Source organism: Dromiciops gliroides, chromosome 4, assembly GCF_019393635.1.
Source record: "Dromiciops gliroides isolate mDroGli1 chromosome 4, mDroGli1.pri, whole genome shotgun sequence".
Lineage (NCBI taxonomy): Eukaryota > Metazoa > Chordata > Mammalia > Microbiotheria > Microbiotheriidae > Dromiciops > Dromiciops gliroides.
The window spans coordinates 233,271,253-233,296,117 of record NC_057864.1 but is presented as its reverse complement, the minus strand read 5'-3'; the positions used below and the strand labels follow the sequence as shown (position 1 = coordinate 233,296,117).

Genomic DNA, 24,865 nt, shown 5'->3' with positions numbered 1-24,865 from the left:
AAGAGAATTATACCTTGGAGTTGGGGGGTGGGGAGGGAAGAAAGAACTAAGAAAGAAGGGAAGAATCATTGGATTCCCACCCCCCCCAAGATATTGGTTATAATTATTTTTCACATGTTCAGTTAAAGATGTTAGTTTCCATAACTTCTGCTATGCTTAAGTCTCAGCCCTATACTATCTTTTTCTACAAGCAGGAGGCAGAAGTGGTTTCTTACTATGGTCCTCTCTCTGAAAGGGGAGAGAAAATGAAAAAAGAGTGTGACATTTTTCCATGTATCCCCAATACATAGTCCATTCTGTGAGGAAACCCAGTCCTTGAACTCTAGCCATGCTTTTCTGTCTTCTATTTTTCTTTCCTCCTCAAATAGTTTTCCAGTCTCAAAGAGAGTACCCTGGTCTCAGGAGATGGAGGAAAACTGTTAGATCTTGGAACTTCTGTGCATGGAAAAGGTCTCCTGAAAACTTATTAAGAGATTTTGGAACAATGAAAAGCAGGTAACTATATGTAATGACCCTAGACAACTTCCTCTTTGAAGTTCAGCCTCTCCCTTCTCCCACATCCTCTCTCTCTGACCCTCCATACACATAGCCACAAACGTCATCACCCCTGTTTTTGCCTCTTTCCACTTGTGTGTCTCTCCCTTATCGATCTTTACTGATTCCAGGTTTCTGCCACACCTCCCACTTGCCCTTTGTCCCTTGTACCAGGCTCCCTTCTCCAGAGATACCACGATCACTTTCTCTCACTGCAACTCTCTCTGCTTCTCTATATTTCTTACTGTTCTCCCTCTTCACCTCTTCTTCAGGAAGCACCTCTCCTCCACTCATCATGTGTACAGGAAAGTGTGCCCGATGTCTCGGACTCTGCCTCATCCCACTGTCCATCATCTGCATACTAGCCAATATCCTCCTCTTGGTGCCCAATGGGGAGACCAAGTGGACTGATCATCTCAGCCTGCATGTGTGGCTCTCAGCAGGCTTTATTGGCGGGGGCCTCATGGTAAGACACATGGTGGGAAACAGGGATACAATTGGGGTGGGGAGAGGTTTGGGTCCCTAAAGAGGTGGTATCTGGAGTGGAATGATGACAATAATAGTATACTAATGAGATTTCTGAAGGTAAGGAACCCGATTTTTCTAACCAGCTTCTCTCCTGGGATCCCCAGTCTATTTTCTAGGGGTCTTTCTCTGCCAATTATCTCTATTATTTGGAGGGGTAGTGAAAACACTTGGCTACCTAGTCTGTGTTGAGACAGGAAGAGTAGCTGATGGGTTGGAGGTCATCAATGCACAATAATCAGCATTGTCTGGGGGCAGAAGGGAGGGAGAAGAAGGGGTAAAATTATACTGAGCCAGGAAGAAATAGTAATGGCCAGCCACACCTGTGAAGGGTCTTTCTCTCTGTCCCACCTCTATGCCCAGCACCTTTCTCTTTTCATGCTGATATTTTGGTGGTTGGGAGACTAGTGGGGATGGGCCTTCCTGGTTTTCCTCTTCCTCTTATCCACCCTTAGTCCTAATTAAAATAAGCTATTTTGAGGTTTAATTGGATGGACAGAGAGACTAAGATATCCAGGTATTGACCTCCAACCCTGTGGTCTGGCCTGTTTTAATGGTGTTCAAATGGTATAGATAAGGCATTTCCACCCACCTTGCTCCTCATCCCTGACCCAGATATTCTCTTATCCACATTTAGGAAGTTCCTCCCAAGGTCAAACCCTCATCTCTCTGGTGTACTCCTTCCCAGTTGCCCTCTGGTTCTAATGGAAAGACTCTGGAGAGAAGCAGGAATTTCTGAGGAACCAGGGAAAATTGTTAAGTAGAAGCAAATAATGAAAAGGCAGCACATATGGTGGCTATAGAAATGGGAAAGAACTTTGGCATTTTAAGTTTTATGGTGTATGTTCCTCACAAGATACAGGAATTATGATCCCCATTTTATAGATGAGGAAACTGAAATTGAGAAAGATAATCATGCAGCCTAATCAGAAGCCCAGGGCTTTCATCTCAGTTCTACTGCTAACTAGATTTATAAGTAATGGAACTAGCCACTTGATCTCTCTGTGCCCTATTGTCTTCTTCTGTAAAATAAGGGCTGACGGTGAACTGTATACTTTTTATAATCCCTTATAACTCTTTGACAATCTATGAATCTATAAATGTGGGTCTACAGCAAGAGAAGTCCAGATTAGAGATGAAGGTTTGAGAAGCATCCATAAATAAAGCAGTAGCAGAACCCTGGAGAACCGACAAAGGAGACCGTAGGGAGAGAAAGGCAGAGACTCCAGGATTCATCCTCAAGAGTATTCCGGAATCCAAGATGAGCCTCCAAACACATTCATCTATCATATCTCAGATGCGGAGATCCAGGTTATCCCTTTCCCTTAAGTCAGCACTTTTCCTTCCATCATTTCCAACCAAGAGAAAAAGATGGTGGAGATAGGAGTAGAACTTGGGTGTTTGCAGTCTGCCTGGCTATGCTTTCAGTCTTGGTGGGCAGAGGTCTGATTATCATTACTCCCTCTTTTCTCCCATAGGTTCTATGTCCTGGAATAGCTGCTGTTCGGGCTGGGGGCAAAGGGTGCTGTGGAGCTGGCTGCTGTGGAAATCGTTGTCGGGTAAGGCCCACGCCCACATACTATCCACCATCAGGTGCTCTTTGCACACATTACTAGGCAAATCACCACCTCACCCCCCACCCCTCACACCAGTTATCACCCTCTCCACCGCAGTCTTTAAAAATGCTTTAGCCTTTCCACTTAAACAGGGCTTTAGGGCTTTCAATCCAGTAAGATATAATTATCCCCATTTTACAAGGTGAGAAGATGGAGGCCTAGAGAAGAGTAATTTTTTTTAAATTTGTAAAACCCTTTGCAAACCTATAAAAATACTAGCTGAGAAGAAGAAGAAGAAGAAGAAGAAGAAGAAGAAGAAGAAGAAGAAGAAGAAGAAGAAGAAGAAGAAGAAGATAGGTCACCTCAGTCTCTTCACCTGGAAAATGAGGGATTTATCAACCATTTACTGTATTCCCTTCTCTTCATTCACTATGTTCTCCCTGTTGTTGATCTCATTAGTCCCCCAAGAAGACTCCCAAATATCCACGGCTAGCCCACATGTCTCCAGTTTTTTATTACCAGCTGCTCCCAGGATATCTTCACCTAGTTGTCCCAGTGGCATCTCAAAGTCAGTACTCAAACTCAAACTCAAAGCAGAACTCATTATCTTTCTCTCTAATCCCTTCTCCTCCTCCTAATTTCCCTGCTTCTGTCAAGTCTATACTTAAAGAAAGTTATCCAGATTGGCAACCTCCCAGTTATCCTAGAGTGTTCCTTCTCTTTTAACTCTCTGTACAATGAGTTGACAAGTCTTAGAGATTCTGCTGCATCTAAACCATCAGTCCATCTTTCCCATCAGTGCTTTTCTCTTCATTGACAAGGCTACTGCTATCTAGCTCAGGTCCTTATCACTTCTTACGTAGCAGCTATTAGCAAACTGTAGGCCAAATCCGCCTGCCACCTGTTTGCATGACCAGAGAACTAGGAATGGTTTATATACTTTAAAATTCAATAGAAATGTATTTACAAAACATAAATAGCATTTTTAGCTCTTGGGCTGTACAAAATGAGGACACATGCTGGATTCCATAGTTTGCCTTCCTACCTCAAGTGTCTTCCCTTTCCAATTCATCTTCCACACATCTGCCAAGATCACCTTACTAAGGCACAGATTTGACCATATCATTTCTATGATAAAAAAATCTTCAGTGGCTTTTTGTTACCTCTATGATAAAACACAAACTTCTCAGCCTGGCATTTAAAAGCCCTTCGCTATTCAGATGTAGTTTTCCCTTCAGACTTATTTCACTTTTACGCAATCTATATTCAAGCCAATCAATCTGACCCCCTTCTCCCCAACTCAGCAGTCCATTTCCTGTTTCCCTTTGTATGAGGTATTTTCCTCCCTCTCCCATCTCTCTCATCTCAATAGCAGGAATGCACTCAATCAATCAATCCACAAGCATTTATTTTTGTTTTGTTTTGTTTTGTTTTGTTTTGTTTTTGTGGGACGATGAGGGTTGAGTGACTTGCCTAGGGTCACGAAGTATCAAGTGTCTGAATCCAGGTTTGAACTCAGGTCTTCCTGAATCCAGGGCCAGTGCTTTATCCACTGTGCTGCCTAGCTGCCACCTGGCTACCCCCTCTACAAGCATTTTTAAGAACCCTCTGATTCTTGGAATCCTGAGCTCCCTTTGAGGCTGAGCCCAATGGCCAGCTCTTCTTACACAAGGCCTTACCTGATTCCCTCCCATCCCCACCTCACCTTTCCTACCCCACCCCAGTTTTGAATGCTCTCCTCCTATTTCCAAATAACCTTGTACATACTTGACATTTACATATCTGTGTGTATGTAGTATTCCCTCCAATAGAATATAAGTTCTTTTGCTTTCTTCTGTCTGTGTCTAGCATTGTGCTTTGCACAAAGTGGGCACTTAATAAATGCTTGCTGAATGGAATTGAAAGGTGTGCCAAATACAAGGACAAAATGAAAAAGTCTCTGTCCTGAAAGGAGGAGATGTTCTCTTGGAGATAGACTATGTACACAGATAAGGAAATACAAGATAATTTGATGAGAGAGTATTTCATAACTAGAGATATCAGGAAAACTAGGGGAAGGGTGGAGGGAACATTTAATAAATGTTCCTTGATTAATTGATTGAGTTCATTCCAGCCACTGGAATAGGGGTAGGGGTGGGGGCGGGGGTGGGGGGGGATAGAGAGCTGGGGTGAAAACAGCTTGTGTCAAGGCCCAGGAGCATGAAATGGAATGGATTGGTTGGAACCTAGATTGTATGAAAGTTGGTAATCTGAAATAAGCCTGGAAGAGAAGGCTGGAGCCAAAAGCAAAGGACTTTTAAATACCAAGCTGAGAAGTTTGTGTTTTATGCAAGAGGTAAAAAGCCACAGAAGGGAGTAGCTAGGTGGGGGCGGGGCGGGGGGGGGCAGCTAGGTGGTGCAGTGGATAGAGCACCAGCCCTGGAGTCAGGAGGACCTGAGTTCAAATCCGGAATCAGACACTTGATACTTAGTAGCTGTGTGACCCTGGGCAAATCACTTAACCCCAATTGCCTCAAAAAAAAAAAAAAAGATTGAAAAGCCTCTGAAGATTTTTGATCATAGAAATGACATGGGCAGATCTGTGCCTTAGGAAGATGATTCTGGTACTGTGCAGAGAATGCATTAGAGGGAAGACACTTAAGACAGGGAGACCATTTAGAAGGCTGGTAGAGGGATGTAGAAAAAATGTAATATGAGTCTGATATGAGGTAGTGGCCCTGTCAATGAAGAAATGGGTACTGATGGAAGAAATGTTTTAGATCTAAAATCTCAGGGTTGACTGAGATTTTAAACCTGGATAACAGGAAGGATGGTGGTGACCTTGACCAAAAAAAAAAAGGCTTCAAGGTCGAAGTAAGGGAAGGTTCAGTAATAAATATTGGTATTTTATAGTTGTGTTTATTTTGGACATGTTGAGTTTGAGGCCAGCAAGCAGTTTGGGGAAAGATAACTGGAATTCAGGAGGGAGAATATGAGCTAGAATTGTACTTTTGTGTATCTTCAGCATAGAAATGATCATTGAACCCAAAGGGAGAGTTTAAGAAGAGGACCTAGGACAAATGATACAGAACCACTCTTAGAGGGTGGGGCATAGTCCAACAAGGGAAACTGAGGGGAGAGAACAAGGAGATAGAACAAGGAGACTGCAATGTCACAAAAGAAGAGGGAATGGAGCATAGGGGGAAGGACAGTGTGAAAAGCTGAAGAGAAAACAAGTATGAATACTGAGAAAAGACAATTAGATTTAGCCAACTAAGAAATTGTTGGTGACCTTGAAAAGAGCAGTTTTAATGTTCCACATGCCTGGACCTCCCAGCTCTGCAAGGAAGTAGGGGGAAGTGTCTTTTCATATCTTTCCTTTGGGGCCAAGCTTGTCCTTTAAAATTTCACAAAACACATCAATTGTTTTGTGTCTGTTTACATAGTTGTAGTCACTATATATTTTCTTGACTGTTGAGAGAGCTCATTTAATCATATGGTTCAGGGGCCAGAAATAAATAGGAAGTAAGGAAGTATAGCTTTCCCCTTTCCCCCAAATAAAGAAGTTTGGCTGTGAAAGAGGTGAGATATGGGACTACCATTTGAGGCATTGACAAGGTCCAGTGAAAGGTTTGGGGTTTTGTTGTTGTTGTTGTTGTTGTTTTAGCAACAAACATTTATTTTATTTTTTCCAGTTACATGTAAGGGTAGTTTTCAACATTAATTTTCACATGATTTAGAGTTCCAAATTTTTCTCCCTCCCTTTCCTCCCCCCCACAAGATTGCAACCAGGTTACATATGTACAATCCACAAGTGTTCTTTTTATCAGTTCTTTCTATGGGGGTGGATAGTAAGCTTTGTCATCAGTCCCTTGGAATCGTCTTGGATCATTGCATTGCTGAGAGTAGTTAAGTCATTCACAATTGCTCATTGAACAATACTGTTATCACTATGCACAATGTTCAGCTCTGCTCATTTCACGCGTCTTTCCAGGTTCTTCTGGGGTCATCCTGTTTGTCATTTCCTAAAGCACAAGACCATTCCACCACAATCATCTATCACAGCTTCTTCCATCAATCCTCAATTGATGGACATTCCTTTGATTCTCAATTTTTAGCTACCACAAAGAGTTGCTATAAATATTTTTTGTATAATATTTCCCCCTTTTCTCTTTTTCATGATTACTATTGTTAACTGTTTCCCTTCCATCCTATTCCCTTCCCCATGATATTTATTCTATTATCCATCTTCTTTCATCCTAGTTTGGTTATTTTTAAGGATGGGGGGGATGGGCTTGGTTATGTTTTTAGGTCAAAGGGAAGTAGCCAGTGATAAGTCGAGATTGAAAGCAAGAAAGAAATGTGATGAGATAGAGACAAGCTCTCAGAAGGGACATTGGGGAATGAAATAAAGGACAACATCACAGGGTTTGGCTTTGACAAGAAGAATGACTATCAGAGCCTGGTTCAAGGAAGAAGAAAATGTGCATGGTAGTGGTTATACAGAGGTGTTTTAATAAAGAAGGGCAGGGCAGCAAGGTGGTGCAGTGTGGATAGAGCACCGGCCCTGGATTCAGGAGGACCTGAGTTCAAATTTGACTTTAGACACTTGACACTTACTAGCTATCTGACCCTGGGCAAGTCACTTAACCCCAATTGCCCCACCCCCAAAAATAAAATCAAATTAAGAAGGGAAACCTCATGACCTATTTTTTCAGTAAAGTAGGTGCAGCAGGCCTCTGCTAGGGGATAGAGAGGGTGGGAGGGAGATGTAATAATAGCTAGCATGTAAGAAGAAAAGAGAAGATCTGGAATAGTTCTAGGGAGAGATATGATGGGAAGTCAATCAAAGAATAAATGGCCTGTCATGCAGCAATGAGGGTCCAGTTGAAATCTAATCACAAATATTTGTAGTAAATCCTGTGCTTGGCACAGTTGTATCATCAGGGTTTAGTAGCTAGATCAGTAAGTACCTGGTGATTATGTCCCTGAGGGCCTGACTGACATTGAGAACCACTTCCTTTGCTTCACCCAGAGATCATTTTGGGGGTGCTGTTAGAAGACATCCTATTCAAGTATTGTATCCTTGGCACCTGGTTAGGCCTCGTGAATGATGAGCTCTAAGATACCTTCCTACAATCTGAGGGAGGGAAGATTGGGGGAGGGGGCAGTCAGAAGCAAATCCCTTTTGAGGAGGGATAGGGTGAAAGAAGATAAAAAATAAAGTAAATATCATGGGGAAGGGAATAGGATGGAGTTAACAATAGTAACTGTAAAAAAGAGGAAAAGGAAAAAATTGTACAAAAAACATTTATAGCAACTCTTTGTGGTTGGCTAAGAATTGGAAATTGAAGGAATGTCCATCAGTTGGGGAATGACTGAACAAACTGTGGTATATGATTGTAATGGAATATTATTGTGCTATAAGAAATGACAGGCAAGGGACAGCTAAGTGGTGCAGTGGATAGAGTACCGGCCCTGGATTCAGAAGGACCTGAGTTCAAATCTGGCCTCAAACACTTGACACTTACTAGCTGTGTGACCTTGGGCAAGTCACTTAACCCCCATTGCCCCGCAAAAAAAAAAAAAAAGACAAAAAGAAATGACAGGCAGAATGATTTCAGAAAATCCTGGAAAGAATCATATGAGCTGATGTATAGTGAAGTGAGCAGAACCAGGAAAACACTGTGCACAGTGACAACATTATAGCACTATGAGCAATTGTGAATGACTTAACTACTTTCAGCAATGAAATAATCCAAGACAATCCCAAAGGACTAATGATGAAGCGTACTATCCACCTCCAAAGAAAGAATTGATATTGATTGAACACAGACTGAAGCATGCTATTTTGAGCTTCCTCTTTTTTTACATGAGTCTTTTTATGTAAAATGACTAATATTGTAATATTTTACATAATTGCACATGTATAATCTATACTGATTGCTAGCAAGCTTGGAAGGGGGAGGGAGGGAATGAGAGAGGAATAAAATTTGGAACTCAAAACTTTAAATAAATAAGTAAGATACCTTCCTACAATATGATTTGTCCAAGATCACATAGCTAGTCAGGCTGAAATCCAAATATCCTGAATCCCTTCTCAGTCAGTGCTATGTCAAGGATAGCATAACTGCCTCCTTTGCATACATGATCTCTTAGGTAATTGGAAAGTGCACTGTTCTTGGGAATCAGGACAAATGTTTTAGTCCCCTTAACTTCCTATATGTGACCCTGGGCAAGTCATTTCTCCTCTCTGGGCCTCAATTTTCTCTTCTGCAAGTTCCTTTCTAGCAATGACAGTCAATGTATCTTCCTTCCCCCAAATGATAAGAGAGTACTACACCTTCCTGGAAACCCACAGGAATCAGTTCTTAATTTTCTGCTCTTACGGGCACAAAATAGGGAATAGGTCAATGGAGGCTGTAGGGGTACAGTTTCTTCTTCTTCTTCTTCTTCTTCTGGCAGGGCAATGAGGGTTAAATGACTTGCCCAGGGTCACACAGCTAGTGTCAAGTGTCTGAGGCTGGATTTGAACTCAGGTCCTCCTGAATCCAAGGCAAGTGCTTTATCCACTGTGCCACCTAGCTGCCCCCAGTATGGTTTCTTCCGGGAGCAGTAAATCTTGGGCTATCCTGGGGGGTAGGGTGGGACTGGAAGGGCAAGGGATCATGAGCTTCTACATTTGCACACCTGTGGAGAAAGTGCTGGACTTGAAAGCAAAGGCTTGGCAAAGAATTGGAAATCGAGGGAATGCCCATCAATAGGAGAATGGCTAAACAAGTTGTGGTATATGAATGTAATGGAATACTATTGTGCTATAAGAAAAGGTGAGCAGGAGGAGTTCAGAGAAGCTTCAAAGGACTTACATGAACTGATGCTGACTGAGAGGAGCAGAACCAGGAGAACATTGTACACAGTAACAGCAACATTGTGTGATGAACGATGGGGATAGATAGACTTGGCTTTTCTCAGGAGTGCAATGATCCAAAACAGTATCAAAGAATTCGAAACAGAAAATATTCTCAACATCCAGAAAAAAGAACTGTGAATTATGAATGCAGATTGAATCATACTGTTTCTACTTTTGGACTGTTTTTTTTTCCTTCTTGTTTGAGGTTTTTCTTTTGTGCTCTGATTCTTCTTTCACAAGATGACCAATGTAGAAATATGTTTAATGTGATTGTACACATACAACCTATATCAGACTGCTTTCCGTCTTGAGGAGGAGGGAGGGAAGGAGCGGGGAGAAAAAAATTTGGAACTAAAAATCCAGTGAAAACAAATGTTGAAAACTATCCTTATATGTAATATGTAACTGGAAAATAATAATTTTTTTAATTAAAAAAAAAAAGAAAGCAAAGGGTATGAGTCTGAATGTGGGCTCTCTCAGTTAATACCTGGATATGACCTTGGGACACTTGACTGCTCCGTCCTCCTTTCTTCATTTGTAAAATGAAAGGCTTGGAGTAAAATTTAGTCACTAAATGGACCCCTAAGGTTTCGGATCTCTGTGCCCTGCTTTCCAGATGCTGCGTTCTGTGTTCTCTTCGGCTTTCGGGGTTCTTGGAGCCATTTACTGCCTCTCAGCGTCTGGTGCGGGGCTTGAGATGGGACCCAGATGCCTGACAAAGTTACCTAACGAATGGACCTACCCCTTTGAAAATAGCACGTAAGGTCAAATCTAATTCTCACCATTCTTTTTTGTTTGTTTGGTTGGTTGGTTTTTGCGGGGCAATGGGGTTTAAGTGATTTGCCCAGGGTCACACAGCTAGTGTCAAGTGTCTGAGGCCAAATTTGAACTCAGGTCCTCCTGAATGCAGGGCCAGTGCTTTAACAACTGCGCCACCTAGCTGCCCACCAGCTCTAACTCTCAATAACCCAGCAGACCTTCCCCGCCCACCACCTCAGAAACAAGTCCCATCTCCAGCAGGAAAATCCCTGGTTTTGCCTGCCTAAACATAAGCAGACCCAGAGCGCACCCCTCCCCGGGAGCCGGTCGAACTGACTCCCAAACTAAAAGGAAGCTCTGCCCTCTCCCACCGGGTGTGCACGCTAGAAAGACCCTTACCTTACCTATTAATTGACGCCTTGACAAATCTTCTACCTCTGCCACTGCCTCTGCAGGGGGAATTACCTGAGCAACACAACGATGTGGGACCAGTGCCTGGCTCCTCCAAATGTGGTACCGTGGAACGTGACTCTGTTCGCGCTGCTGGCGGCGGTGTCAGCTCTGGAGCTAGTGTTGTGTGGCATACAGCTGGTGAACGCTGTCCTAGGAGTTTTCTGCGGGGATTGCCGGAAAAAAGGAGGTAAGGGCCCCCAGGATGGCGGTGGAGGTGCTGGGGCGCGGGGTTTGGAGTTGCCAACGCCTGGAAGTGATCTATTGTCTTCCTCCTCCTTCTACTCCTCCAGATTCTTAAGCACTGAAACTTCGGGGGACACGTTCCTGCCAGAATGCTGTTTCCAAGGAGTTAGGGGGCTAGGGTGGGTTGTCCCCACTCCTCTTATCCGTCCCCCCATCAGCTGAAATAAAGTACCCTGGTTAGCACTACCTTTGGCGCTGCCTCCGTCTGATCTGAGGAATCCTAGTCCCCAACTCTTCGATCCATCTGGACCAGGAGAAATCTTTGGGTGTCCTTTGCCCTTGCTCTACATGATTTTACACTTAGGGCTGCGAAAGGCTAAGGTGCAACAGTCAACTCTTAGATAGGAAAAGGCTTGAGTTAGCTAGAGTCAGTATAGCGTAATAATAACTAATACAGCCCTTTCAAGTTAAGATGTACATTATCTCATTTGAACCTCCCAAGAACACCGAGACTTGAAATTTGTTATCTCCTGGGAGTGAGGAGATTGAAAACCATCCGTTATAGTAGGTTTTATAAAGTTCTTTGAAGCTAAGACTCAGAGGGAGGGATTAGAATCCAGATCTTGATTCCAAATCTAGCACTCTTTCCATTATCTCCATAGTGTGGGTCTATCTAGTTCTTCTTCTTCTTCTTCTTCTTCTTCTTCTTCTTCTTCTTCTTCTTCTTCTTCTTCTTCTTCTTCTTCTTCTTCTTCTTCTTCTTCTTTTTTGCAGGGCAACAGGGGTTAAGTGACTTGCCCAGGGTCACATAGCTAGTAAGTGTTAAGTGTTTGAGGCTGGATTTGAACTCAGGTTTTTCCTGAATCCAGGGCCAGTGGGTGCTTTATCCACTGCCCTCTGCTGTGTTATTTTTAGGCAAATTGCTGAATTTAGTTAATATGTGCCAGGCACTGTGTTATTTGGCAGGATTACAAAGAAAGGCAAAGATATTCTCTGCCTTCAAGGAGCTTACATTTTAATGGGAGAAAGCAACTTGTAAATAAGTGAATACTTACAAGACATATACAGATTAAATAGAATAGAATCTGAGCAAGGAAGGCACTAGCAGTTCAGGGAACTAGGAAATGCCTCCAGCAAAAGGTCGAGCTTTAAATGAGTCTTGAAGGAAGCCAGAGAAAACCAAGAGGTAGAGTTGAGAGGGCAGAGCATTCTGGGTATGGGGTTGGTACAAAGGCATGGAGATAGGAGTTTGAATGTCTTATACTAGAAAAATCTTAGAGTGCATGGAGGGAAGTAAAGTATAAGAAGCCAGAGGACTTTATATTTGATTCTGGAGATAATAGGGAGCCATGGAGCCCACAGAACACAGTGATGACATGGTCAGGCCTACACTTCAGAAAAATCACTTCACCATTTGAGTGGCCAGTGGTTTGCAGTGAAGAGAGAGCTGAGGCAGGGAGACCAGTGAAGAAGCTATTGCAATGGTGGGAGGAAAGGCTATGAGGGACTGAACTAATGTTATAGCCGTGTGAGTAGAAAGAAGGGGACATAGAGGAGAGATGTTGTGAAGATAGAAAGTCCAAGATTTGGCAACAGATTAGAGATGTAGAGTGAGAGTGAGAAGTCTGAAGTTTTAAGCCCAAGTGGTGAGCTCAATTTTTTCATCTATAAAATGGGAATAACCACTGCACCACTTCACCGGGTTGTTGTGAGGGAAATACTTATTATTATAGTGTAGAAAGCAAATAGAGAGGAGGGGAGAAATCAGGGAGCTAGCACTTACCAATGTTCAGGACACAGAGAGGGGAAGTGAAGGGTACAAAAACCAAAACCTGGTCCCTACCCTCCTTGGGAGTTTACAGTTTAGTGGGAGGAAATACGTATGAAGAGGCAGGGGTTCAGGGGTTCAGCTGACCCCTGGGTTCCTCAGTAACACACAAGATGGAGGATTGGGATAGGAGGAGATTTAATATGAATGAATAAAAGACAATGTTGGGGAGGGACAGGGTATATTAGGGGAGGACAAATCTGGGTAACACTATATTCCCTTAAGGAGTAAATTGTCTTTTGAGAAGGCTTTGTGGAGGAATTGGTGGGAGATTTGGGGGAAGAGAGAGTTTGAGGGGAGAGAAACTGCTAAGCAATTTGTGGTGGATCTAGCTGCTGCAACAGAAAAGACGAAGGTCATTGAGTGCTGTGTCATCTCGGAGCCCGCGAGGAGCCTCCTGCTTGGTTTGGAGGCCGCATACACCCTTGTTGCAACTGTCACTCCAGGACCCGAACTTTCCCCACTCCAGACCGGGCCCCTCTAGCTCTTCACCCCCGGAGCAACGGAAGCGCACGTTGTTAGCTGCAGTGTTGTCTCCTGGACTGCTGGCCTCTTCCACCCGTAGTGAGAAGGCTGTGAGGAAACCTCCATCCAGACACCACAGAGGCTCAGACCATGATCCCCACCTTTGAGGAGAGCAGAGGGGATGGACCCACTGAGGTGTGGAATTCTCCATTATACCCCCACCCGTGCAATAGGGACCAGGCTTCCAATTCCTAACTTCTCCAAACCTTAAGATCTTCCCAAAATAGACTAGATTCTAGCTTGCACAAGGGGAGGTTCTTTTAGCTCCCCCCACACAAGGGAAAGGCAAGCTTAGGCTTGGGATCGATGGCTGTTCACCTTCCCGGTTTGCATCTGTCTTGGGGACCTCTGGAGAACTCCCAATCAGCCCTAAGAAGGGCTGAGGTGTCTGTCCTCACACACGCACACACGATCCCATTACCCTATTCTCGAGCTTTTCTCTCCTAAGTCCCCTTGCCCAGTGGATTTCTACTTAGAGAGGAGACTCAGTCCCTGTCCCCAGAGGATTCGGATTAGGGGCCTGCCAACGAGCACAGGTCAAAGCGGCTAAGAAAATTTCAGGAAATCCTGTCCCAGGTCTCCTCAAGGCCTTAATCTGTCCCTTTTGGTTTCAGGCGGGGCTGGGAGTTGGGGGGGGGGGTTCTGTCTCTAAGGTCACTGGAGAAGAGGCTTTAATACCTTCCTGACTGAGACTCCACCACTTGAGTGTTGAGCTCAGCGTTGCCTCGGGCGCAGTGAAGCCGGACCCCGTTCAGGGCTGTGTCATCTCCAGGGATCCCTTGGGGGGGCTCGACCTTAGGGAGGGTGGGGAATGAAGAATCAGAATCCTGGTTTCCCAACCCAGGTAGCAGGAGGCGATCCGGGGGATGAAGTCTCCAAGCCCCTCCCGCCGCCAGTCAGGGACCCAGGCGTTTAACTCCTATCCCCACTGCCAACTTGGATTCCCCAGGGACCCAGACGTAAGGGCCCCCCAACCTTGAGGGAGAAGCCACTAGCGAAGAATCCATCCGGACACATTTCGGGCCACGCCCAGTCTCCCCAGGGTCCTCCATTGGGCACCCCGATAACAGCTGTGTAGGTGCGCCCCTCGCGCTCCCTGGAGCCGCTGCTGTAGACAGCAGAACCTGGCCTGAGACATGATCCCAGAAGGAGCAGTAGCAGCACAGGACGTGGTGCCATGGGCCGAGTTCCCGAAACCATCTTGCCTTTCTGTCAGGTCTTCCACCGCCCTCACAGTTCATGTAGTTAGCACTCCCACAGGCTCGGATTACGGAAGAGGGCAGGGATGGAAGCAGAGATTAAGGAACACCGGACACTAATCCGAGGCCCCTCTCTGAAGGGTAGAGAAGTGGGAGGAAGACCAAGCCGTGGTGTTTTTGTGCTGAAGACCCTGGGAAGCAGCATTTAAAGTAGAAGGGGTCGGTAATAGAGGGGAAAAGTCTATTTTTCACTCTATTATTTCACTATCAATCAATTTACTAAGGGTTTATTAAAGGCTTGCTAATGAACCAGACACTATGCTAGGTTCTGGGGTTACAGACAAAAATGAAATCGCTTTTTGCACTCAAGGAACTTACATGGAAGGGGGCAGGGGCGGTGAGGAAGGGAAGCAACTCTTATTCAGATAAGTATCCACAAAATATAAACACGGAAATACAAGGTGTTTGAGAGGGGAGGTACTAGAACCTGGATTCCCCCATCAGGAAAAGTCTCATTCAAGGGGCATTATTGAGTTGGACTTTGAAGGAGGGAGAGATTCTAAGGTATAGGTGAATTCAGAATACTTTCTATTCTTGGGGAGTCAGCCTGTACAAAAGCATTGGAAGTGGAATGTTGCAAGAATGCCAGTTTGGCTCAACCATTAAGTCCTGGAAGCGGGGTAATTTATTGTAGTAGAGGTTGAATTAGCCATCCCAAGGAAGCCTGAGTCAAGAAGTCTCCTGAAAACTTCCAGGGTGGTGACCTAGAACTGAAATGACTTGTGCTTTAGTATGACCCAGAAAATCCTGAATGGTCCCTTGGCCCTCCCTTAGCCATGTGGCGGTGGCAGTGGGCCCAAATGCTATTTCACTTAAAAAGAGAGACCTTAAAAAGAGGAGCCCTTCTACCTTCCATCTTCCAGATGGGCATCATGTAACTTGATCCATTCATCAAAGGCTGAGGAATGTCAATCACTCTCACTTGACAACTAGAGTAGGGGGAATTCCACTAGGAAACCTTGCCCTTGGGTCCCTGAATGCCTTTTCTGCTTTTTTTTCCTGAGGAGGTAATCAAGCATACACCTCCAGGTGGACATGTCCAGGCTTCTAATTCTATCTTAATCTGTAAAACTTCTCCAATTTCTGTTTGTTATCAGCTTGGATAAATGGGTTTATCCCACATGATTTGATGTGGGTGCCAGCCTTGCATAACCAGTGTGTGGTAGAAATGAAATCAAGCCTTCTGATATAGCTCGAGGTACTCCTTTCATATTAAGTGAAGGCTAGAGGAAAAGAGACTTAAACCTAAAAAAAATATAATAATAACTTCCCCTAGGCTCAGAATTTTTAGGAGGTGGATAGATATGATTCCGACCTGTTAGTTCCTCTGAGGAGAGCAGACTAGGCCAGCATCATGGTCCCAAGGCCCTGCTCTCCTCTAGGCAGGAATCAGTCTCCTTTGTAGGGGAGTGGGGATTCAAAGAGATCTGTTCATGCTTCCTTTTTGAGCCATATTTAGAAAAATGTATGTATACATGTAGCCTAAATAGCTCCCCCCCACCCACATACACATACACCCTTTACATTTGGAAAGAAGTAAAGGTAGGATAATGAAAGGGTAATGACATGGAAAGAGTCCTGAAGGATGCCTGGGTTGGAGGTCCTAGTGAGAACAAAGAATAGGTTTATAAGGAATAAGGCACAGAGAGAGGTAATATGTTGAAAAATAAGCTGGCCACAAAAGCAAGATTAGTGTTTGGAGAGATTGAATCAAGGTGACAAGTTTAAAAAACAAACAGAGGGGGCAGCTAGGTGGCGCAGTGGATAGAGCACCAGCCCTGGAGTCTGGAGTACCTAAATTCAAATCCGGCCTCAGACACTTAAAGCTTACTAGCTGTGTGACCCTGGGCAAGTCACTTAACCCCATTTGCCTCACTAAAAAACAAAAAAAACAAACAGAAGCCTCCATACTCTTTTACTGAATTCTAACAAACACTCAGCAAGGATTGAAATGTGCAACTCTTCCATTCCCCCGCTCCCCAAGTTGATAACCACTGTAAGCCTGTGTGTGTGTGTGGGGGGGGGGGGTTGGAGGGAGAGGTGTCAGATTCCCAGAATGCACAGCAATGGATATTTTTTTTGAGGGGCAGTGAGGGTTAAGTGACTTGCCCAGGGTCACACAGCTAGTAAGTGTCAAGTGTCTGAGGTCGGATTTGAACTCAGGTCCTCCTGAATCCAGGGCCAGTGCTTTATCCACTGTGCCACCTAGCTGCCCCAGCAATGCATATTTTGAGGGAAATTTCTGAGGATGTGCTTGTGTGTATGAAACTGTGACTGCCTATTGGAGATTTCTGAGGAGAAAGGAGATCCAGACTTGGAATTTGAATAGTGGATTGGCTTCCATCTTCCAAAGGTTTCCCATGGCTACAACCAGAGATTAGTCCTAAGCAAAACAAACTATGGAGGGTAAAGAGGGATTAAAAAGGAAAGAAAGAATAAGAATGTGTGACTGGGCTATGAGTGAGGGAAAGAGAAAAGGGGCAGGGGAGCAGAAGCAGATTTTACCAACTAGTACTAGTGCTGAGGCCACCACATCTGCTCCCTCACTCCCCTTTCCTTCTTTATAAAGAGGGAGCAGGAAACAAAAAGAAGGAAAAGTGTGAGAATTAAATGAGGATGAAGGGAAAACAAATTAGCAATTATAACTGAATATGAATGAGAAGAACTTAGAGATAAAACAAGAAGATAGCAGAATTGACCAGAAAGCAGAAAACAATCAAGTGTTGTTTATAAGAAATATGGCTGAAACATAAAGATTAATATATGGGATATGGGAAGGGTGTTATTGTTGTTTGTCCTTTGTTCTTGACGAGGACCATGATATCAGGAGGTGATGTCATGACTTGCAGTGAATTGGAGTTAAGTGAGGCAGGCCTGTTCAGTCACCAGCCTCACTATCTCCTCCAGAACCATATGGGTCCAGTGGCAAGATCAGGATGATTGGAGATGGCACCAAATGATAGGAAGGGTAGAGTAGGGTTGAAAGGAATGGAAATGATAATGTATAGTTAATGGAATTGTGTTTTGAACTCTACCAAAAGGGCTAACAAACTGTGTATATGTTTGACCCAACAATACCACTACTAAGTCTGTACTCCAAAGAGATCAAAGAAAAAGAAAGAAGAATTCATATGTACAAAAACATTTATAACAGCTCTTTTTGTGGTGTCAATGAATTGGAACCTGTGGGAATGACCATTCACTGGGAAATGGCTAAACAAGTTGTGCTATATGGTTATGATGGAATATATTGTGCTATAAGAAATTATGAAGGGGATGGTTTCAGAAAAAAACTGGAAAGATGTGAATTAATGCTAAGTGAAGTGAGAAAAACTAAGAAAACAGACGCAAAAACAGCAATATTGTAATGATAATCAACTGAAAGACTTGGTCACTCTGATCAATACAATGATCCACAACAATTTCAAGGACTTGTGATGAAAAATGCCATCCACTTCCAGAGAGAGAACTGATGAATTCTGAGGATGAAAGTCTATATTTTTCTATGTTTTCTTGTTTTTTACAAGATATGGATAATATGTTTTTCATTACTTCATAAGTATAATGGGTATCACATTTCTTGCCTTCTCAATGACTAGGGGAGAGGTGAAAAGAGAGAGAATTTGGATCTGAAAATTAAAGATAAATAATAGATCAGAAAAAGTGCAAGAGCAAGTGAGTTTATACAAGCTTTACAAAAAGCAAGCAAAATAAGATCTCAGCTCAAACCAAATAAGATACCCCTAATCTCACCTAAGGGGAAATTCCCTGAAGTCTCTAGAGAGGTAAGCTGGAAACCAGGGGCATGTTGAAGAATGGGCTGGCCTCACTTATCTGCAGCTTACAAAGAATGTGTGAAGCTACATATTTTTCCTCCCAAGAAGGTCTTGTACCAACTCTGGTCCTCCCAGAAGTACAGAGCCTGCCTTTAGCATTCTTTCCACCAATTAGGAATAATGTCAGTGATATATAATAGCCCAGGCTTGGCTGGAAACCCGAATTGCGACAATAACAATTATCATAACTAGCATTTACGTAACACTATGTGCCAGGCACTGTGTTAACTAATGACTGTACAATTATTATCTCATGTTGATTCTCAAAACCACCCTGGGAGATAGGTACTATCATTATCCCTATTTTACAGATGCAGACACTGAGGCAAATAGAGGTTAAATGACTTGTTCAGGCTCACACAGCTAACAAATGTCTGAGGCTACATTTGAACTCAGGTCTTCTTGACCCCAGGCCTTTAACTTTATCCACTGCACCACCTAGTTATACTATAAGGCTTATATGCTGAAGAGATCAAAGAAAAAGGGAAAGTATTTATATGTCAAAAACAAAAAAATTCTATTTCTCCATTGCATTTTGGGGTGGGGGGGGAGAGTGAGGCAATTAGGGTTAAGTGACTTGCCCAGGGTCACATAGCTAGTAAGTGTCAAGTGACTGAGGCCAGATTTGAACTCAGGTATTCCTGAATCCAGGGCCAGTGCTCTATCTACTGTGCCACCTAGCTGTCCCTTCTCCATTGCTTTTTTTTTTTTTAGTGAGGCAATTGGGGTTAAGTGACTTGCCCAGGGTCACACAGCTAGTAAGTGTTAAGTGTCTGAGGCCGGATTTGAACTCAGGTACTCCTGACTCCAGGGCCGGTGCTCTATCCACTGCGACACCTAGATGCCCCTCTCCATTGCATTTTAAAGAAAAGTCTTTTAATTGACTGCTGAGCTAGAAGTAGGTGTTTATACAAAGTACTTGTGAGTACAAGGTTGCCAGAACTGTGTAAGGGGGCCTACCTGCTTACTAGGTAGCTTTAAAGCCACAAAATACCTATGTCACCTTTGTCTTTGTCATAGCTATACTTTCTGGTTCTTAGATGAAGGAATATGACCTTGCAATATTTGAAATGTCAAAGAAGCCACTTCCCTAGTCCCCTCTGATAGGGAGTCATCATGCTCCAAATCAGGAGGGTGACAACAATTTCAACCAGCTCATTCTCTCTCCCAGTGGACCCTATTACACTAACAATAATTATATATTTTGAGTAAACACATTTATCAAAGCAAGTGGTAAAAGAGTAACCAGGTTATACAGATGAAATCAGACAATAGAATCCACAAGAGTCAAGGGGCTCTACCATTTGGGATCAAAATGAAATCCCAGTTCAACCCAGAAGAAAATTATTTCACCCCAAAAAAATCCCCTCAGTCTGTGGGGGTGCAGGCACTGGAAATCAAAGGTGCTGATTTCCTCACCACCACCACCATGAGCAGGCTCTGGGAAGATCTCCCATCTGCTATTCAAAGTCCTTTCTTTGATCCTTGTCCTCCATTTCCTATGCTCTCCACCCATATGCATCATGATGGACTCAGAGGTCTTTCTTTCTTTTTTTTTTTTACATATAAGGTATTTTATTTTTTCTGTTACATGTAAAGATAGTTCTCAACTTTTGTTTATACAAGCTTTACAATTTCAGATTTTTCTCCCTCCCTCCCCCCTCCCCTAGACAGCAGGTAATCTGATATAGGTTATATCTATATATCTATATATCTATATACATATACATAGATATATAGATATACACACACATATATATACACACATAATAACATTAATCTTATTTCTGCATTAGTCCTGTTATAAGAGAAAAAATCAGCACTGATGAAAAACCTCAAAATATAAAAAAAAAAACCCAACAGCACCAAAAACAAAAGAAATAGTATGGTTCATTCAGCATCTATACTCCACAGTTCTTTTTTTTTTTTTCTTGGATTTGGAGATCCTCTTCTATCATGAGTTCCCTGGAACTCTTCTGTACCATTGCATTGGTGAGAAGAATATAGTCCATCACAGTAGATCAACACTCAATGTTGATGATACTGTGTACAATGTTCTTCTGGTTCTGCTCATCTCACTCATCATCAGCTCACGCAAGACCCTCCAGGTTTCGACTCAGAGGTCTTTCAAACAAGCAAGAGTCACATCTCCATCAGGGAACTGCCCCCATCCCACCTGGGTATTACATTCTTAGGAATAATCAGAGAAGGTGGCTTCTCTGACCTTTTGAATCTCACAAGTTAGTCCTTCGCCTAAGAGCAATAAAGAATAGACATAGGGAGGAAGCCGAAGGGGGGTGAGGAGGTCGGGGTGGCCGAGGTTGGGTGAGTGGATTGTGTTGGGTGGCCTGGCACAGCGCTCGAGCGGCTGAGCTGGTGGGCCAGGGGGCACATGAGGTGGCCATCATGGCTGTGTCGGAGAGCCAGCTGAGCAAGTATAAGTACTGAGACCTAACTGTACGGGAAACTGTCAGTGTTATTACACTGTACAAAGATCTCAAACCTGTATTGGATTCTTATGTCTTTAATGATGGCAATTCTAGGGAGCTAATGAGCCTTACTGGAACAATTCCTGTGCCTTACAGAGGTAACACATACAATATCCCAATATGCCTGTGGCTGCTGGACACATATCTGTATAATCCCCCTATCTGTTCTGTTAAGCCTACTAGTTCAATGACCATTAAAACAGGGAAGCATGTTGATGCAGATGGAAAGATCTATCTTCCTTATTTACATGAATGGAAGCATCCACACTCTGACTTATTGGGTCTGATTCAAGTAATGATTCTGGTGTTTGGAGAGGAGTCTCCAGTGTTTTCGGGTCCTACTGTTTCAGCATCCTATCCACCATACCAAGCAAGAGGACCACCAAATACTTCCTATATGCTAGGTAAGCCAAGTGGAATGACTCCATACCCACCTGGACACCCTCCCAATCCCAGTGGTTTCCCAAGTTATCCTTACCCACCAGGTGGACAGTACCCTCCAACAAGTTCACAATACCCTTCCCAACCTCCTGTGACCATTGTTGGGCCCAGCAGGGATGGCACAATCAGTGAGGACACTATCCGAGCATCTCTCATTTCAGCAGTTAGTGACAAGTTGAGATGGCGAATGAAAGAGGAAATAGATTGTGTCCACGCAGAGCTCAGTGCCTTAAAGCGTACAGAGGAGGACCTGAAAAAAGGTCACCAGAATCTGGAAGAGATGGTAACCCGCTTGGATCAGGAAGTGGCTGAAGTTGATAAAAACATTGAATTACTGAAAAAGAAGGATGAAGAGCTGAGTTCTGCTTTGCAGAAAATGGAAAATCAGTCTGAAAACAATGACATTGATGAAGTTATCATTCCCACAGCCCCACTCTACAGACAGATCCTGAATTTGTATGCAGAAGAAAATGCAATTGAGGATACCATCTTTTACCTGGAGGAAGCCTTAAGAAGGGGAGTGATAGACCTAGATGTCTTTCTGAAGCATGTTCGACTTCTATCCCAGAAACAGTTTCAGCTAAGGGCATTAATGCAGAAAACAAGGAAGACTGCAGGTCTCAGTGATCTCTACTGAATTCGCAGATATCAGCTGGGGAATGAGTTTTCCCTGTGACAACAGTCTTGTTCCCTCTTCTCTTCCTGTCAGTAAATGCCCAGAATAAGTCATTGCAGTATCACTCAAGTGTAAGATATTTTGAATCAATAATGTATTTTCTCTTTTCTTTTAGTAAAAAGACTGGCTTTTATTAATAATGCACTTTCTATTCTCTGTAAACTTTTTGTGCTGAGTGTTGGGACTGATTATGCTGAATAAAATTTGTTGCATAAAAAAAAAAGAATAGACATAGTAGGGTCAGATGCCATGTGACTTTGAAGCATCATGTAACCAGGTAAGGGAGGGGGGTCCCCCTCTTCCTCATAACTTGAACTGCTGAGGTGAAAGAGGCAGTTTGGTCAGCTAGTGCCTTTTGCGTACAGGTTCATTTCTGGCTCAGCAGCTTAATTAAAAAGTTTTTCCTCACCACAGAGTGAGCAGGCAAGAAACACAGCTATAGAATGCCTGGGCATGCTCTGAATCAGGGAAGAGCCTTAACAACAAAAGAGACAGTTTTAGAGAAACTTGGGAAGATCTGTATGAACTGATAAAGAGTGAAGTGAGTGAGCAGAACCCACAGGACAATTTATAGAATAACAAAAACTTCATAAAGAAAAAACAGCTGAAAGAAATCGCCTGGAGCAGCTAGGTGGTACAGTAGAGAAAGCACTGGCCCTGGATTCAGGAGGACCTGAGTTCAAGTTCAAATCCAGCCTCAGACACTTGACACTTATTAGCTGTGTGACCCTGGGCAAGTCACTTAACTCTCATTACCCCCCCAAAAAAAGAAAGAAAGAAAGAAAGAAAGAAAGAAAGAAAGAAATACTCAACTATAAATCCAGTGGACCAGTAATAAAGCATGCCATCCAAATCCTGACAGAAAGGTAATGGATTAAAAACAAACAAAAAACCCCATATATTTTCAGAAATTATTTTTGTAAATTTTTTTGGCTTGACTATGCAAATTTATTCCTTTTTCTTTCCATTTGGCATGTGGTGAGAAGAACGAGGCCAGAAATACAATAACCAAAAGAGAAAAGAGGGTCATTGATGGATTTTTCAAAAATGCACAGAAAAGAAAAGAAAGAAGGCCAGAAAGAATCACAGACAAGCAGGACAGTTTCTTTTTGTTTTTGTTTTTTTTAGTGAGGCAACTGGGGTTAAGTGACTTGCCCAGGGTCACACAGCTAGTAGCAGGACAGTTTCAAAGTTGGATATTGAATTCATTAGAGAATTCATCAAGAGAAAATCAATCTGTATGGAATATTATTGTGCTATAAGAAATGACAAGCAGGATGATTTCAGAAAAGCTTGGAAAGCCTTGTATGAACTGATAAACAGTGAAGTAAGAAGAACCAGGAGAACATTGTACACAGAGACAGCAATATTGTTTGATGAAGAACTGTGAATGGCTTAAACATTTTCAGCAATACAATGATCCAAAACAATCCCAAAGGACTAATGATAAAGCAAACTATCAACCTCCAAAGAAAGAACTGATATTGACTGAACACAGACTGAAGCATGCTATTTTTCACTTTCTTCCATTTTTTTCTTTTATTCAAGTTTTTGTATACAAAATGACTAATATGGTAATGTTTTACATAATTGTACAGATATGACCTATATCTGATTGCTTACTGTCTTAGGGAGAGATAAGGGGAGAGAGGGAAGGAGGGATAGAATTTGGAACTCAAAATTTAAATAAAAATGTTTATTATTATTTTTTAAAAGAAAGAAAAACAGTCTGCATACAACAGAGATCATTTCTTTGTCTTGTTTTTGTTTTTTAATTATAAAAGTATTTTATTATTTTCCAGTTACATGTAAAGATAGTTTTCAACATTTGTTTTAATAAGATTTTGAGTTCCCAATTTTTCTCCCTTCCTCACCAAGACAGAAAGCAATTTGACATAGGTATATATGTACAATCACATTAAACATATTTCTGTATTAGTCATGTTGTGAAAGAAGAATCAGAACAAAAGGGAAAAACCTCAAAAAACAAACAAAAACAACAACAAAAAAAGGAGAAACAATATGGCTCAATCTGCATTCAGATTCCACAATTCTTTTTTCTGGATGTAGAGAACATTTTCCATCATGAGTCCTTGGGAAGCGTCTTGCTGAGAAGAACTAAATCTATCACAGTTGATCGTCACACAATGCTGCAAGATCTACAATCTTACATACAATCCTCTTTTTCTATCTACTATGTATATAGACAATCCCATTTTATTTGATGTTTGCACATGCAAAATTTTTTGGAAAAAGTTAATTTGAAAAATAATTATCAGGAAGTTTTTTTTCTTAAAACCAGCCTAAATTTGCAACTAGTACCCATTGCCATTTAGGAAGAAGCAGAAAAATGTTGGGGGGGGGTTTCCCTTCCTTCCTCTCCTTCCCCTTTAAAATACTTAGACACAAATATACCCTTAATTTTCTCATCTATAGGCAAAACATTCCCAGTGCCTTCAGTAAAACTTCATAAGGCACGATCTCAGGCCCTTTCACTATCTTGGTTTCACTTCTCCAGATGCTCTCCAGCTTATGTCCTTCCTAAAATATTATACTCAGAACTGAACTCAATTCTCTTTTGTGGTTGAAGGGAAAGTATGGTGAGATTATCACCTCCTTACTCTTGGACACTAGGCTCAAAGTATTTTGTTTCCTTAATCAGACCCATCATTTAAATGTTTTGAGGATTTTCAAGTGAGAAAACCTACTCTGTTGATCAACACCTTCTCTGAAATTTATAATTTTTTTAAGTTGCCTGGGGGTGGTACTAACAGGTTAAGTGATTTGCCCAAGGTCACACAACCCTTATATATCAGAGGTGGAACCAAATTCTTTGACTCCGAGGTATCTATTGTGCCTCTCGTGCCAAAGATTTCCATTATCTTTTTTGGTTTCTGTCCTATCAACCCTTT

At 42.6% G+C, this 24,865-nt stretch overlaps 3 protein-coding genes across 3 annotated transcripts; 2 read left to right on the top strand and 1 right to left on the bottom strand.

Moving 5' to 3' along the window:
• Positions 1–704: 704 nt before the first annotated feature.
• TM4SF5 (transmembrane 4 L six family member 5) lies at positions 705–11,145 on the top strand. The gene is made up of 5 exons (XM_044001720.1): positions 705–1,000; positions 2,538–2,618; positions 10,121–10,263; positions 10,719–10,903; positions 11,007–11,145. Exons 1-5 carry the CDS (start codon positions 830–832, stop codon positions 11,012–11,014), a joined length of 588 nt encoding a protein of 195 aa, XP_043857655.1. The 5' UTR covers positions 705–829; the 3' UTR covers positions 11,015–11,145.
• Positions 11,146–12,981: 1,836 nt separating this feature from the next.
• VMO1 (vitelline membrane outer layer 1 homolog) lies at positions 12,982–14,462 on the bottom strand. The gene is made up of 3 exons (XM_043964649.1): positions 14,228–14,462; positions 13,931–14,046; positions 12,982–13,353 (listed from the first exon to the last, which is right to left on the bottom strand). Exons 1-3 carry the CDS (start codon positions 14,450–14,452, stop codon positions 13,056–13,058), a joined length of 639 nt encoding a protein of 212 aa, XP_043820584.1. The 5' UTR covers positions 14,453–14,462; the 3' UTR covers positions 12,982–13,055.
• Positions 14,463–20,753: 6,291 nt separating this feature from the next.
• Positions 20,754–21,924, top strand: LOC122725500 (tumor susceptibility gene 101 protein-like). The gene is given in 1 exon segment (XM_043962636.1): positions 20,754–21,924. A coding segment is annotated over 1 exon segment (1,161 nt). The 3' UTR covers positions 21,915–21,924.
• Positions 21,925–24,865: the final 2,941 nt, after the last annotated feature.